We start from the raw sequence: 16,114 nt of genomic DNA, 5'->3' as shown, positions 1-16,114 counted from the left end.
GAGGCCTCCATGAGGGAACGTCTTTCAACATGACAATGCCATGAAGAGGCCTCCATGAGGGAACGTCTTTCAGCATGACAATGCCATGAAGAGGCCTCCATGAGGGAACGTCTTTCAGCATGACAATGCCATGAAGAGGCCTCCATGAAGGAACGTCTTTCAGCATGACAATGCCATGATGAGGCCTCCATGAGGGACCGTCTTTCAGCATGACAATGCCATGAAGAGGCCTCCATGAGGGAACGTCTTTCAGCATGACAATGCCATGATGAGGCCTCCATGAGGGAACATCTTTCAGCATGACAATGCCATGAAGAGGCCTCCATGAGGGAACGTCTTTCAGCATGACAATGCCATGAAGAGGCCTCCATGAGGGAACATCTTTCAGCATGACAATGCCATGAAGAGGCCTCCATGAGGGAACGTCTTTCAGCATGACAATGCCATGATGAGGCCTCCATGAGGGAACGTCTTTCAGCATGACAATGCCAGGCCACTTTTTCCTCGTACTGTTGTGAGTAGCCTGCGTGGCCTAAACATGTTACCGCGGCCGTCAATGAACTGATCTGGGACGTCAATGGTCGGAAAATGTAAAGGAAGCTGCCAGCAGCGGATCTTGATGATTTACCCGAGTGCATGCAGCAGCAGAACTTTCCTCAGACGACCATTAAGAACCTCATTGATAGCCTGTAAGTGCGGGGATCGTGGCGCTCATACTCCACACTGTAATAAGAAATGCTTTTCCATTCTATCACATAGATATACATACATATATATAATGTCTATATAGTGTAGACATGCCTGCCTCACTACAGAGCACTAGGGGACATGACTCAGTTACTTGGGAAATGCTCCGAGTCCGACTATCCGGCCCAGACGTGACCGCTGAGGAGACACAACTCATAGACGCCTTGCACCGCCGTCCCGCCAGCACTAGATGTCGCTGTAACCTGCAGCCGTTATTAACCCCATACAGCGGTTGTACGCCGTTGCTATGTGTGATGGCGTCGTTTCTAAGCGTGAGACAGGAGGAGGCTGCAGCACACGCCATTTCCGGCCGGCCGGGCAGGAGGAGTGCGGAGGGAGGGAGGCAGGAGGAGCTGTATAGCCGGCTGGCAATGAGAAGCAGAGCTTTAAATCAGGGGAGGAGAGCGGGCCGCTGCTGGAGATAGGAGGACGTTATCAGCTGCTCCCTGCTGCTCTCCTGCCGCCGTCCTGTGTCCAGACTGACGAGCCCGACATGGACTTACAGGTGAGGAGACTTTCAGCAAGTGGTTGCGCCGGAAAGCAATGTTTGGGGACTTTGCTGCTGTCGTAAATGGCCTTAGGGCATGCTGAGAGTTGTAGTTAAACTGTATTTGAGGGCTTTAAAGAGCTCACACTTTTATTACTTTAGATCAGTGTAGTGACAGACATCTGCCGGCTTGCTGGGAGATGTAGTGCACCAGCAGGCTGGGCAGCACAGGGTACACTGGAGCATAGTCCCTATAGTGGGGGCAGGGACGTTGTCTGGGACCGTCCTCATCTCTCCTGTTGTTCTTCTTGTTTTCTATGGAAGGACACCGGAGACTTCTGATTTCCTGCAATATATTGGGAAAGTTGTAATCAGAACTGAGAACCTTCTATCAGTGACTGCAGGCTTCTCACCATAGAGGTGGGATATTCCCCGGGGGTCTGGGCTGGGGGCTCCGCACAGCAGCGGTGCTTTGTTAGGGTGTTGCCCCCTTCCCCCTCTGCTCACTCTTGTCCCCTGTACACACAGTGACCCAGCAGGTTTTTCTGCCGCACGGCTGACGAGTGCCTGTGGGATCATTGATTTCCTCCAGTCCGCAGTGGTGACCTGTCGGTGCAGAATGCGGTGTGTGTGGAGGTGACAGGTCACTGCAGCATGAGCCCGGCCATACTGATGCACCCTAATAATGGCTTCTGTACTGGAGAACTGCTCCTGCCAGGCTGTGATGACCATACTTAGTCCCTGGGCCTCACAAAAGGGGTCCATGTTTGCACATAAAAGCTGAGCTCTGATTGGCTGCTCCGCTCCCTACACAGAAGGGAATTGGGAATGAAAAGATCTACTTCATTTCCTTTAGACTTACTTGTGTGGAAGAACGCTCCATGATCTTGGGGATCTGTTACTGATGGGATGAAGACAAAGCAATATGTTCCAGAAAAGTGGCACTCACCAGCCATACAAAAACGATGGAGGGTGAGTGCCACGTTAATGGAACATATGGATTATTTGAACATTTTTAAGCTGAGCATGATCCACTAGCCAGAGGGGCAGTCCTGCAATTTAAAAGTACTTGAAGCACCACTCCAGCGTTTTGTTTTTTATTTCAATGTTGGATTGGTGCCACGAACGTAAGGTCCCTGCCCCTAGTATTATATGCAACAGCTACCGTCTTCAGTTCTTCCTGGCATTGCTCCGGTCCCCCACCGCCATCTTGTGACCGCAACCTCTGACTGACCGGAAGTCAGTGGTAACGATTATAAGCTCTCAATGCCAGTCTGAGACCTTGTTCTGGCTCACATAGACTTACATTGAGTGGTACTTTAACATTGTGACCTTGCCAAGCATTTTTCTTTTTCTACACAGTGTGAATGAAGACACAGCAAGCCTATTCTGCAGGTTATACCCAAGACTTCATACGTCATGAATGTATGGCCATACACATAAGATGCCCACCTGTCTGCCATGACCCAATTTACCCTATTTATCTGCTGTTGTCCCTGTGCCCAAGTTTTAGTCAATATTTATCCTTAGCCATATAGCAAGGCCAGAAATGGTCTAGTCGGAATGTGGCCGGGAATATGCATATCGCATACTTGAAGTCACATGACCAGCCTTACTGATACCGGAGAATCCTCACCGCGCACAGTGTGCATGATGTGAGGATTTACAAGTCTGCAGTCACTCTAGACTTGTAGATAAAGTTCGGACAACCCCTTTAAGAAGGCATTTCATAAGTCCTGCTAGAGGTAATAACTTATCAGTGGGTGTTCCACCACTGGGGCCAGCGCAGAACGAGGAATCTTTACCTCCATTACAATGGTGTGGCATATCAGACTCCATTCATTTTCTATGAAACTGTTGGTAAAAGCTAAGTGCAGTGCTCGGCAGCCCCATAAGGTATACATGGAGCACAGGTAGAGCATGCGCACCTCCACTCCATTCTAACGGCAGCCTCATAGGGAATACATGGAGCACAGGTAGAACATGTGCACCTCCACTCCATTCTAATGGCAGCCCCATAGGGAATACATGGAGCACAGGTAGAGCATGTGCACCGCCACTCCATTCTAACGGCAGCCTCATAGGGAATAAATGGAGTACAGGTAGAGCATGCGCACCGCCACTCCATTCTAATGGCAGCCCCATAGGGAATAAATGGAGCACAGGTAGAGCATGCTCACCTCCACTCCATTCTAATGGCAGCCCCATAGGGAATACATGGAGCACAGGTAGAGCATGCGCACCTCCACTCCATTCTAATGACAGCCCCATAGGGAATAAATGGAGCACAGGTAGAGCATGCGCACCTCCACTCCATTCTAATGGCAGCCCCATAGGGAATACATGGAGCACAGGTAGAGCATGTGCACCGCCACTCCATTCTAACGGCAGCCCCATAGGGAATACATGGAGCACAGGTAGAGCATGCGCACCTCCACTCCATTCTAATGGCAGCCCCATAGGGAATACATGGAGCACAGGTAGAGCATGCGCACCTCCACTCCATTCTAATGGCAGCCCCATAGGGAATACATGGAGCACAGGTAGAACATGTGCACCTCCACTCCATTCTAATGGCAGCCCCATAGGGAATACATGGAGCACAGGTAGAACATGTGCACCTCCACTCCATTCTAACGGCAGCCTCATAGGGAATACATGGAGCACAGGTAGAGCATGCGCACCGCCACTCCATTCTAACGGCAGCCCCATAGGGAATAAATGGAGCACAGGTAGAGCATGCGCACCGCCACTCCATTCTAACGGCAGCCCCATAGGGAATAAATGAAGCACAGGTAGAACATGCGCACCGCCACTCCATTCTAGCGGCAGCCCCATAGAGAATAAATGGAGCACAGGTAGAGCATGCGCACCGCCACTCCATTCTAATGGCAGCCCCATAGGGAATAAATGGAGCACAGGTAGAGCATGCGCACCGCCACTCCATTCTAACGGCAGCCCCATAGGGAATTCATGGAGCACAGGTAGAGCATGCGCACCGCCACTCCATTCTAATGGCAGCCCCATAGGGAATAAATGGAGCACAGGTAGAGCATGCGCACCGCCACTCCATTCTAATGGCAGCCCCATAGGGAATAAATGGAGCACAGGTAGAGCATGCGCACCGCCACTCCATTCTAACGGCAGCCCCATAGGGAATTCATGGAGCACAGGTAGAGCATGCGCACCGCCACTCCATTCTAATGGCAGCCCCATAGGGAATAAATGGAGCACAGGTAGAGCATGCGCACCGCCACTCCATTCTAACGGCAGCCCCATAGGGAATTCATGGAGCACAGGTAGAGCATGCGCACCGCCACTCCATTCTAATGGCAGCCCCATAGGGAATAAATGGAGCACAGGTAGAGCATGCGCACCGCCACTCCATTCTAACGGCAGCCCCATAGGGAATTCATGGAGCACAGGTAGAGCATGCGCACCGCCACTCCATTCTAATGGCAGCCCCATAGGGAATAAATGGAGCACAGGTAGAGCATGCGCACCGCCACTCCATTCTAACGGCAGCCCCATAGGGAATTCATGGAGCACAGGTAGAGCATGCGCACCTCCACTCCATTCTAATGGCAGCCCCATAGGGAATTCATGGAGCACAGGTAGAGCATGCGCACCGCCACTCCATTCTAACAGGGATAAAAGCACCCTGTTTCAGAGGATCTACAAGTTATCACCCGCACTACAAATGTCAAGGGATTGTAAGCTCTAGTCTTTAGCACTGATCACACTGTGTATATATCAGTACATGGGCTGGGGTCTCTCGGCACGCTGCCTGCTGGTATATGGCATGTGCACTCCTCTCCTTGTGTGTATGCCTGCGGGAAGATGGCTTCCTTGTCTTCTCCCCTGTGTACAGCGATCAGATAAGACACCTGCAGTATAAAGGTGCTGATAAAATCGGGCTATCACCTCCACATCTGAACTTTAAACCTTGGTCAAAGTTCATGCCCTTTGTGCCGCTTATCAGCTCTTCTCACCACACGTGTCAGTCTGGGGTGTTCTATATGAAATCACCAATTTCACTAGATAAACCCATCATCAAAAACCTGATGTTCTTGTCCAAAATGGAGTATTTCTTCAGGTTGTGTGTAAGATCTTCCTAATGGCCTGTGTGTAATCTTCAGAAGACTTGTCTTTGTCTCGGCAGTGTATAACTTCCTCCTGAGCTGTGGTTACATGACAAGTCCCCACCTCTTCCCTCTTATGACCGCTGCCACGTTCAGACTCCAAACCTTTGCAGTCATCATTTTATGATTCAGAAAATAATCGGTCAGGCAAAAAGTCACATTTGCTGATTTGGCTTCAAGCAAAGAAAGTTTTTTTTTTTTTTTTTTTTTTTTTTTTTTTAAATTTCTTTTGGTGTAAATATTTTATTATGGGTGTCTTAATTTTTTGGGACTTTCATTAAAGGGAGTTTCCAAGATTTGTACAAATTGGGCTACAGTTGCTCATCCATGTGACACATTTTGTATGTCGTCTTTCTTTTCTCAAAGACCCATAGTATATCCTATTCTCATTAGCTTTACTGGTCAGACTTGGCCATTAAAGTCTATGGAGATCTGTAAGGCATGGATGAAACTAGGAAGACAGACTTTCTGCTTGAGATTTCCTTTTGAGTTTCGTCTGTTTTCCACTGCTCCATTGCTAAGAGTCAATAGATAATCAAGCTTAGGCAGTCTACTGCTTCAATGACAAAATAACATTTTTCACCAACCATGTGAGTGTTACCATCCTTTGCTTCCCTTTGTCTCAGTATTTTAGATGTCACCCAGACGAGGCATGAAGATATCGTCCTTCCTGGATCCTTCATGGGAGCTTGTATCAGATGCGGGGCCATCTAACCCTGTCGTGCCCCATGCAGCACCTGACTTATAATACTATATGGAACCCCAAAAAGAAAATACAAAAATATAATTCCCTTAACAACTTACTATGGGACAGCCGGTTAAAGCGGAATACAGCGCTTCGCTATTTCCTGCAGTCTCATAGACCTTGAATGAAGCGGATCTCGAGCATGTTGCTCTAGTAGTAAGCGAGCACGGTCAATGAGAATCAGAGGAAGGGTCTCAAGATGCTAATGAGGAGGTGTAACGGTGCGCTGAAGCCCCCTTTATTCGCATGTGAATGAAGTTATTTTCTCAGGCACTTTAACAGTACCATGTACAGTGACACTGTGGTTGTTAAAGTGGCTAAGTGACCAACAACATGGTGTAGCCCATTTAAAATTCATTTGGGGGATAACAGATTCTTTAATGTTACTGTAGGTCTCTTGAAAATCTCCGGGACCAATTTTCTTCTTGTCTTTAAATCAATTTTTGAGGGACATTCAGTTCTAGGTAATGTCATTGTCGTGCCAAAGTTAACCCACTTCTTGATGTGCGTCTTCATAGTGCCATTCTATATCTAATGCCTTGGAATTTTTTTTGTACCTTCTCCTGACTGATAGCTTTCAACCATGAGATCCTTTTGCTGTGTTGTAAGCTGTTTACGGTTCCAACTTTTGGTGTAAAATGCAACTAAGTAAATGTAAGGAAAATCCTACTAGAACAGTTAAAGTTCATATGAGGCTAATTAGAATCCCTATAAGTCAGGGGTGGGGAGCCTCAGGCCCACGATGATCTTTTCTCTGGCCCCGGGCAGATTCCCGGGAACCACAATGCTTGGGCCGGCAGCTGTTTTTTGATGTCCCCCAGCCCTTTAATTTCTTCTTGCCCTGATCACGCACACGCAGTGTTCACTACTGAATGCTGAGGCACGTACAATGAAAGATTACGTCCTGACACCAGTGCCAAAACTTACTGTACTTTATGGGTGGAGTTAGCGTGCAGTTTGTATGGCACCTGTAGGATGGTATAAATATCCAATGGCCTTGGCGGAAAGAAGGTTCCCCACCCCTGCTGTGATGGCAGCTGTTTACTATTAATATGAGCTTAATTGTGATTGGGAATGTGTTTGTGTTCAGAATTAGCCAATTTTGAGAGGCTGTTCACACTTATGCCACCACATAATTTTAGTTTTGTTGTTTTCATCCCCTTCAAAATGATTTCAATAGATTAGTGAGGGACTGACACCAGCTCCCCCAACAATCAGCTCATATCTATGATGATAAAAATATAGTGTGTTCCAGCTTCTTTCGTATGCAAACAAATGTATTTATAAAATACAGTGCCTACAAGTAGTATTCAACCCCCTGCAGATTTAGCTGGTTGACACATGCGGAATTAACTTGGCATTGTGACATTTGTACTGTAGATCAGCCTGGAAGTGGGAAATGCACTGCAGCAAATTTTGTTTTTGTTTTGTTTTTTTTTGTTTTTTTTTAAACGTAAAAAGTTAATTCAGAGTGTCATTTATTATTCAACCCCTCAAACCACAAGAATTCTGTTTGGTCCCCCTAAAGTATTAAGAAGTAGTTCAGGCACCAAGAATAATGAGCTTCACATGTGTGGATTAAAGATCTCTTTTGCCAGCCTTTTCTGACTATTTAAGATCCTCCCCAAACTTGTGAACAGCACTCAGACATGGTCAACATGGGAAAGACAAAGGAGCATTCCAAGGCCATCAGAGACCAGATCGTGGAGGGTCACAAGGCTGGCAAGGGGTACAAAACCCTTTCCAAGGAGTTGGGCCTACCTGTCTCCACTGTTGGGAGCATCATCCATAAGTGGAAGGCTTATGGAACTACTGTTAGCCTTCCACGGCCAGGACAGCCTTTGAAAGTGTCCTCCCGTGCCGAGGCCAGGCTTGTCCGAAAGTCAAGGCTAACCCAAGGACAACAAGGAAGGAGCTCCGGGAAGATCTCATGCCAGTGGGGACATTGGTTTCAGTCAATACCATAAGTAACGTACTCCACCGCAATGGTCTCCGTTCCAGACGAGCCCTTAAGGTACCTATACTTTCAAAGCGTCATGTCAAGGCTCGTCTACAGTTTGCTCATGATCACTTGGAGGACTCTGAGACAGACTGGTTCAAGGTTCTATGGTCTGATGAGACCAAGATCGAGATCTTTGGTGCCAACCACACACGTGACGTTTGGAGACTGGATGGCACTGCATACGACCCCAAGAATACCATCCCTACAGTCAAGCATGGTGGTGGCAGCATCATGCCGTGGGGCTGTTTCTCTGCCAAGGGGCCTGGCCATCTGGTCCGCATCCATGGGAAGATGGATAGCACGGCCTACCTGGAGATTTTGGCCAAGAACCTCCGCTCCTCCATCAAGGATCTTAAGATGGGTCGTAATTTCATCTTCCAACAAGACAACGACCCAAAGCACACAGCCAAGAAAACCAAGGCCAGGTTCAAGAGGGAAAAAGTCAAGGTGTTGGAGTGGCCTAGTCAGTCTCCTGACCTTAACCCAATTGAAAACTTGTGGAAGGAGCTCAAGAATAAAGTCCACATGAGACACCCAAAGAACCTAGATAACTTGGAGAAGATCTGCATGGAGGAGTGGGCCAAGATAACTCCACAGACCTGTGCCGGCCTGATCAGGTCTTATAAAAGACGATTATTAGCTGTAATTGCAAACAAGGGTTATTCCACAAAATATTAAACATAGGGGTTGTATAATAATTGACCCACACTTTTATGTTTAAAATTTAATAAAATTCAACTGAGCAACATAACTTTTTGGTTTGTAAGATTTATGCTTCTGTTCATAAAACCTACTCTCGTTTGCAGTTTGAAGGCTCTAACTTATTTGCATCTTATCAAACCAGCTAAATCTGCAGGGGGTTGAATACTACTTGTAGGCACTGTAGCTCTTTGACAGAGAATGGTGGCTTGCGCTTGAAACGTGTTGCTATGTCTATTTTTCCCATGGAATCCCTATTTCGTAAATACATTTTTTTTGCATAGGAAAGAAGCTGAAACATTCTTTATTTTTCTCAACGTTGCAAGTGGTCCCTTGAGTTCCGTGCGTCAGGACGCCAAGGAGTGTGGGTGAGCTGGTTCCTTGTTTGCGCCCATCTTCTTTGGCTGTTGTCAGGTCTGAGCAGCGTATGGAGCAGAACACCGCAGCTCCACATGTAATCTCCCATTCAACTTTACCTGATATCTCAGTAACTGGGAATTTCTTGTTGTTGCACAAGATAAGATGAAAGTACAAGTCTTGCATATATCGTGTAGCATTGGCTGGCAGGCGTCGTCTCGTGGCTTGGTGCCAGTCTACTAGTAGATATACCAGTATTATAGTGTGGTGAGACTAAGCTCGTGTATGTAAGGACGTAGTATAGGCCACAGATGATGTGTCTTGTTCTCATTTGAGGTTTTATCTTTTTGCTTAGTCTAAGAAATGAAGTTCAGATGTTCTTTAGGCTAAAGGTACGGTGGACAAATGTCATGGGAATGCGAGGAGTCAGTCAGCAGAACTTGTCCTGGAGAATGCTTGAGTGCACCACTTATCATCACCTACAAGTCTTCACATGTCAGGACTGTCTAGTGTGTTAGTGGGTCAAAAGACTGAACGCAGATGTCAGGGAAGGAGGGGTGGACAAGGAAGAAGGATGGGGGCAGTGGATTTCAGCATGCTCGCAGTCTTGCTCCTAAGTTGCTGCGGCCCTGGTACTTTCCCTAATCCACCGATGCCCTCATCTCAGCAAAGCTGTGTTCACATGCTGCATTTTTGCAACTTTTTCAGCTCCATTTTTAATCAAATTAGCAGTTGCCTTTTACACTATCAGGAAAAGGTATTGACATGTCAGAAATCTCATTCACATGCATTTTTTGTTTTATTTTTGCCCCTGAATGAATTTGAGAACTGCGGCTTTATAAAATCTGCAGCACGTCCTTTCTTTCAGCGTTTTTTTTTTTTTTTTGCAGCCGTAGAAAGCAATGAGAAGTGTAAAAACGTTGCAAAAAAATGCAACAGCGTTTTTAGTTGCATTTTTGTTGAATAATACTAACTTTATTAAATATATACTGTAGACAAAGCGTGCATGTGATTTGTTCCCAAAATGCTGAAAAACAGGCGTTTTGAACTCCACTGTTTTCCTGCCAAGAGAGGCAGCCATTGACTGCAGAACAGAAGAAAGTGCAGCAAAATGCTGAATTAGAATATGGCTTAAGTATTGGGGAATCGGGAGGCACAGCACACATGGTGCTGGCAGCAATGCAAAGTGTACTGACAGCATCGTCTGCTCACATAAAGTTTTCGCTGTACATTTAGATAGTGTTAGATCTAGATATAGAAAAAATATATACTAGTTGTGTGTCCAAAGGAACTATTTAGGCCTATAAATGTGACACAACTGATCATAATCAATACAAGTGTTCTATTGAATCACATAGAAATACAATGATAAAATGATTAAAGGAATAGTTTCACAAAAAAATGCAATGCATTATGTGAGAGTAATAAAATAGCAGAAAGTCAAGTGTTAGGACAGAACAATGATCTATGTTCCCATGATATGACAATCACTGCCAAGATGTGAATATTGGGACGCCTCCCATTTCAATGAAACTGTTATTAAATAGTGATGTGCTATAAAGTAATAATTCCTTTGGTGTGAGCTTAAAGCGCACTTGTCAGCAGGATTGTGCTTAGTAAACTACATACGCTGTCAGGTGGGTGCCGTTACACTGAGTAAAATCATACCTTTGTTGATGAAATCCGTCCTGTGGTTCTTTTATAATATTTATTTTCAGTTGTGCCATAATGAGATGCTCGTGCTTCGGGGCGGCTTTTGAGGAGGGGCTGTAACTGGTGCTCTCATTATGTATTCCTATCTCTGGCCTCTGACAGGTCACTGTGCTTTCAGTGACCTGCTTACTATTTTAAATACCGCCTTTGTAATTTCTCTGCCAATGTGAAACTTACATCCCCCAAAATGATCGCTGCCGCCCGCGCATGCTCAGTAGCATCTTATAGTTGCCGAGAGATGCTACTGCTCATGTGCGGGCGCCATTTTCCCAAAAGACTTTGGGTGCAGCAATATGGTTCCGTGCACAGGGCTGTGGAGTTGGTGTCCATTTTGGTGGAGTCGGTATAAAATGGACCCACTCCAACTCCTGAAATATATAATAAATTGGGTACAGCAGTTCAATGCAGTTTGTGGGGAATATTTTTTCATAAGAATTTGGGAAAGTTATGAAATGTCCTATAAATGTCTGTCCTAATCCTGATCCAGGGTCTAGACTTTTAGCTGAGATGAATCTGTGCTCCAGTAAATTTATCACTTAAACATGAGCCATGTATCAGGGAGTTGGAGTCGGTGTCATGGAAATTGAGGAGTTGGAGTCGGAGGTTTGGCTTACCGACTCCACAGCCCTGGCCGCGCTTGCGCTGTAGCATCTCTCGGCAATCGAGAAATGCTACAGCGCAAGTTCGGGCGGCGGGGGCCATATTGCTGCACGCAAGTTTCTTTTTCCTGTAGCAAAATGGCGCTTGCACAGTAGCATCGCTCAGCAACCGAAAGCTGCCACGGCGCATGTGCGGGCTGCGGCAGCCATTCTGGGGGATGTAAATTTTATATTGGCAGAAAAATTACACAGGAAGTACTTAAAATAGTAGGCAGGTCACTGAAAGCACAGTGACCTGTCAGAGGCCCAAGATAGGCATACATAATGAGAGCACCAGTTACAGCCCCTCCCTAAAGTCCCACCCCGAAGCACGAGCATCTCATTATGGCAGAACTGAAAATAAAGATTATGAAAGAACCACAGGACGGATTTCATGAACAAAGGTATCATTTTACTCAGTGTAACGGCGCCCACCTGACAGTGTATGTGGTTTACTGCGCACAAGCCTGTTGACAGGTGCTCTTTAAGTAGACATAGATGTGTCCATGATAACATATGTGCTATAGAATAGCACCGATATAAATAAACAGTTTCAAGGTATCAATGCATATTGCCATTTCAAATCCCCATTGCAGGTATCCTGTGCCCAACACATGTTTCGCCTGTGGTTTTGATGAGGTTCGCAGCAGAATACGTTCTGAAATGGACAATCTTGTCTTTCCCTGAGCCTTATAAAACTAGAGCCAAGACGCTATTTGAAGGTTTTTTTTTTTTTCCTCTTGTGCGTCTCACCTTTGTCCTTGTATTCTCTTCTAGCTTTTTGCAGTTCATGTGTCCATTTTGCAACACTCCAAGCTTTGAGAATACTGCACCTTGGATTGAAAACAGATCTGCTATCTGACTTGTTTGTGTCCTTCAGTGTTTAGACTTTAGTTTTTCTGTATCCCTACAATCTGATCTGGAGTTGGATGAGATGATGGGAGCTTGGTTTTAGTTTTATAAACCCATAAAGGCTGTCTTCACAATAGTACCAGGCACATAAACCATCCATGATGTAGGAACTCACTTTATTATCTACCTTACAAGCGTTTTGGCTTACTTAATGGCTCTTTAATTATATCTATTTTTCCGATCATTTAGGTCACCGTCTACAGGCACAATTTATTAATAAGTGACCAGGCTTTTGTGAAGACCACTAATTGCAGTATCTTGTTCATTACATGAGATCATCTGTTAAAATAAATTTGTATGAAATGCATTATCTAATAGTTTATTATGGTCCTACGATTCTTCCGACTTAGAGGTTTAAGCAGAAGGTGTCTGAAAAGTTACCTCTTTTAATAATCTTGCAGTCTAAACCATTTGCTAATCACTCGATGAACGAGCAAAATGGTGTTTTGGTTTACTGAAAAGATTGTTCTGGTCTGCACATCATCCTTTATAAATGGGAATTGCACTGCCAGAAACAATATTATGTGCCTGTATTACAGGGACTCTGTCAGCACAGAATGACTGTTTAAACCAAATACTGGTGCTTGGTGCTCCATGTTGGGCCAATCATTTACATACACCTTCCCACCTGCTTGCTTTACATCTATTTCCACCCTTCTCTGGCTTTATTAAACCAGAGCTGTCAGTCAAAGAAAAGGGGGTGGAGCTAGAGGGACAACAAGCAGGTGGGAAGGTGCATTTAAGTCATTGGCCCCGCCATGATGCATCGAGCGGCAGGGCTTAGTTCTAACAATCATTCTGTGCCGACAATCCTTTTAAAGGGGACCCATCAGCAGGTTTTTCCCATTTGAAGAAGGGCCAGCACCTGTAAGCCCTCTGTTACCACAGTCTAAAATATGTCCCCAATCCGCTCTTCGAACTACCTCTACTAAATCAAAGGAAAAGGTCATCGTGTATGCTTTCATAGTTGCAAGGTGGTAACAAAGGAAGCTTTATTGTGAAGTACACCACATAAATATGCCAGGTAGTATATACTTCCTGTACGACAATTTGTACCAGATGTTTTATCCCTCCCGGGTCTTGGTCAACTATGTCTCTTATGAAGGCAACCTAGAGGAGCGCTATGTGCAATGTTGACCATGACTCGGAGGGTAGAAACGTGTGATACAGATTGTCACAGAGAGTATATACTACTTGCCATATCCATGGTACTTCACCATCAAGTTTCCTTTGTTACCTTGCTTACAGAGTACACGGTGATCTTTGTGGTACTGTAAGTTTGTAGCCTGCATAGCCGCTACAATTGGTGATTGTGCTTTAATGTGCAGACTGGGAAAGGGAATACAGAGGATGTTTTATGTGTGTAGTCATTTTTTATTTATTTATTTTTTTGTTTTATGCTTCTTTTTTTTTTTTCCTCCCCAGAAAGCCTTAATGGATTATAAAGAAATTGCTCTGCAATATGTGCTTGACATCCGAAGCTTTGTAAATGATTCCTTCAAAGATCTCGAACCATGCCATCTTATAACGCTGACATTTGCCTCCACATTGGTGACCGTATGGGTGTATAACTTTATATTTCAGCGTGAGAGTAAGTATTTATAACCATTGCAGTTCTTTAAATAAAATCATGGCAAAAGTTGGAAAAAATGAAAAATTTAATCAAGCTTACCTTGTCCATAAGTCGTATGTACTGTATGTCTTGCATAGTAAATATAGTCTGTGTACAATATATGCAATAAAATCATAACTCTGTACAGACCCAAAGTTAATTTGCAGGTTAAATATATGAATACATCCATGGAAACATACAACCGGGATATAACATTTATTTTCTGCTGGTTGATACGTTTTTTGGGTCACTTTGATGTATTACAGCTCTGAGAGTGGAGCATAGAGTGCAGAGGTCTGAGACTGGATTCTGGCCATTTTCTCTCCTAGAGGTGTAATCTGTATAAGGGGCCCAATTGCTATAGGTGCCATTTAGGGGCAGTCGGGAGGGGGTTTATCGCATACTAGTTCCCGAGAAAGAAATGAATCTACATGTGCTTGGTGGTGAACATGAATAATTGCATTCAAGGCCTGCGGTGAGCAGTGGTAGATGCTCAGCTCCTGCGTGGGTGACTTATCTCCTACAGACTTATTGTTTCTAACCTTTGTGTTAACAAAGAGGAAATGACCGCCCTTTCCCAACTTCTTACCTCAGAGACGCTCACAGCAAGCCACCTGTGATATTTGCATTGTACAGCTATCATTATTCAGCCCATAAAGTACAGAGTGCTGAAGTCTATGAATAATAAATGGCCCCGCTCTACCAGTCCCAGTCTGTTCTGCTTAGGTAACCTGTACACAAAGCCACCACTCGTACCATTAATCCCTGCAGAATCTACATTTCCTGATAGTTTTGTAGAATGTCCTCCGGTAACATCCTGCTTCTCATTACTCACCATTACCACTTATTCTACAATTACATTTTTGTTCTCTATAGCGTTTAAAGGGGTTGTCCGGTTACAAGTTCGCAATCACTAAGGCCGATGTGACTGCAGACTTGTGAGTCCTCACATTGCACGCACTGTGAGGATTACCCAGTGCCGGTACCAGGAGCCACAGGCTCATGTCTGCAAGTATGTGATTTGCATATATGGAGTCTCGTGCCAACCAGACGTGCTCAATGCAAGTGTATTGAGCGAAGCTGGACACGTCTAGTCGGAATGTGGCCAGATGTATGTAAATCGCATACTTGTGGTGACTTGACCACCCTCTCCCGGCTTTGAGAATCCTTGCACTGCGAGCGATGTAAGGATTCACAAGTCTGCAGTCACATGGAGTAAGTGCAGACTTGTAGCCTAAGGCTGGACAACCCATTTAAGCCGTTGTCTGTCAGGGAAATACCAGCATATCTGAATTTTGGATAGCAGTGGCTCTCTAATAGAGAACACAGAAGTGCTCGGCAGAGCAGGCGCTCCTGTGTACGGGCGAGATGGCAGCGGAATAACCTTCACTCGTCCTTCAGCTATCTAAAGGGTATTGGGGGGCCATTAGATTCACATTCCCACGCAGTGTAAACGCAGCTTATTTTCTGTGCAAATCTTTGCCAGAATATCTGCTGTTTCTTGGGGGTCTGGGCTGGAAGCTGACAGGTTTTCTTTACGTCCCCTCTTGTACTTGTATCGGTAGCCTTGGCATTAAGACATAACTGTCTGCCCTCTGAATTCTTTATTGCAGGTCTAAAGTCCCGATGTAAGAAACAATTTTTCCGCATGGTCAGAAGATTGCCGATTATTGGTTCAAAAGTAAGTATCCTCCAGCCTAAATTTCTCATTGGATTTTGAAGTTGTTGCATGAGCTGAAATGTGAGGAGCGGATAACTCTGGGACAGCAGCGCTGCCGTTCTCTGAGAAGAGTCGGAGCGGCATTGTTATTTCACACCATCAATCTTACTACAGCGGCTCTTTACACTAGTGACTTCAGTATCACGGGACTCCGTCCTTTCTACCACGTGTCTTGTTCCTCCAGTCTTCTCAGAGTTTACTTGAGGTCATTTTACTGAAAGAGGCAGAATAAAGTGCTGTGTCCTGCAGATTTCTTTGCAGTTTATTCTTGTACTTTTTGCATCATGTTTTTTTTGCTAGTGTGAATTTTTATAATTCTTTACCCTTCCTCCCTTTATCT

At 45.2% G+C, this 16,114-nt stretch overlaps 1 protein-coding gene across 1 annotated transcript in view; it reads left to right on the top strand.

The window, feature by feature from the left end:
• Positions 1-1,053: 1,053 nt before the first annotated feature.
• SGPL1 (sphingosine-1-phosphate lyase 1) overlaps positions 1,054-16,114 on the top strand; it is a 44,318-nt gene continuing 29,257 nt past the window's right edge. Inside the window, exons 1-3 of the mRNA XM_073685858.1 lie at positions 1,054-1,252; positions 13,868-14,033; positions 15,668-15,735. Coding sequence (XP_073541959.1) covers positions 1,241-1,252; positions 13,868-14,033; positions 15,668-15,735 — 246 coding nt within the window. The 5' untranslated portion in view covers positions 1,054-1,240. The remainder of the gene's footprint in view (positions 1,253-13,867; positions 14,034-15,667; positions 15,736-16,114) is intronic.

The sequence above is a fragment of the Phyllobates terribilis genome, unplaced genomic scaffold (assembly GCF_046119375.1).
Source record: "Phyllobates terribilis strain yellow unplaced genomic scaffold, ASM4611937v1 Scaffold_5__5_contigs__length_657084704, whole genome shotgun sequence".
Taxonomy (NCBI): Eukaryota; Metazoa; Chordata; class Amphibia; order Anura; family Dendrobatidae; genus Phyllobates; species Phyllobates terribilis.
Note: the sequence above shows the minus strand (reverse complement) of the source record. Positions and strands in the feature narration are given on the sequence as shown.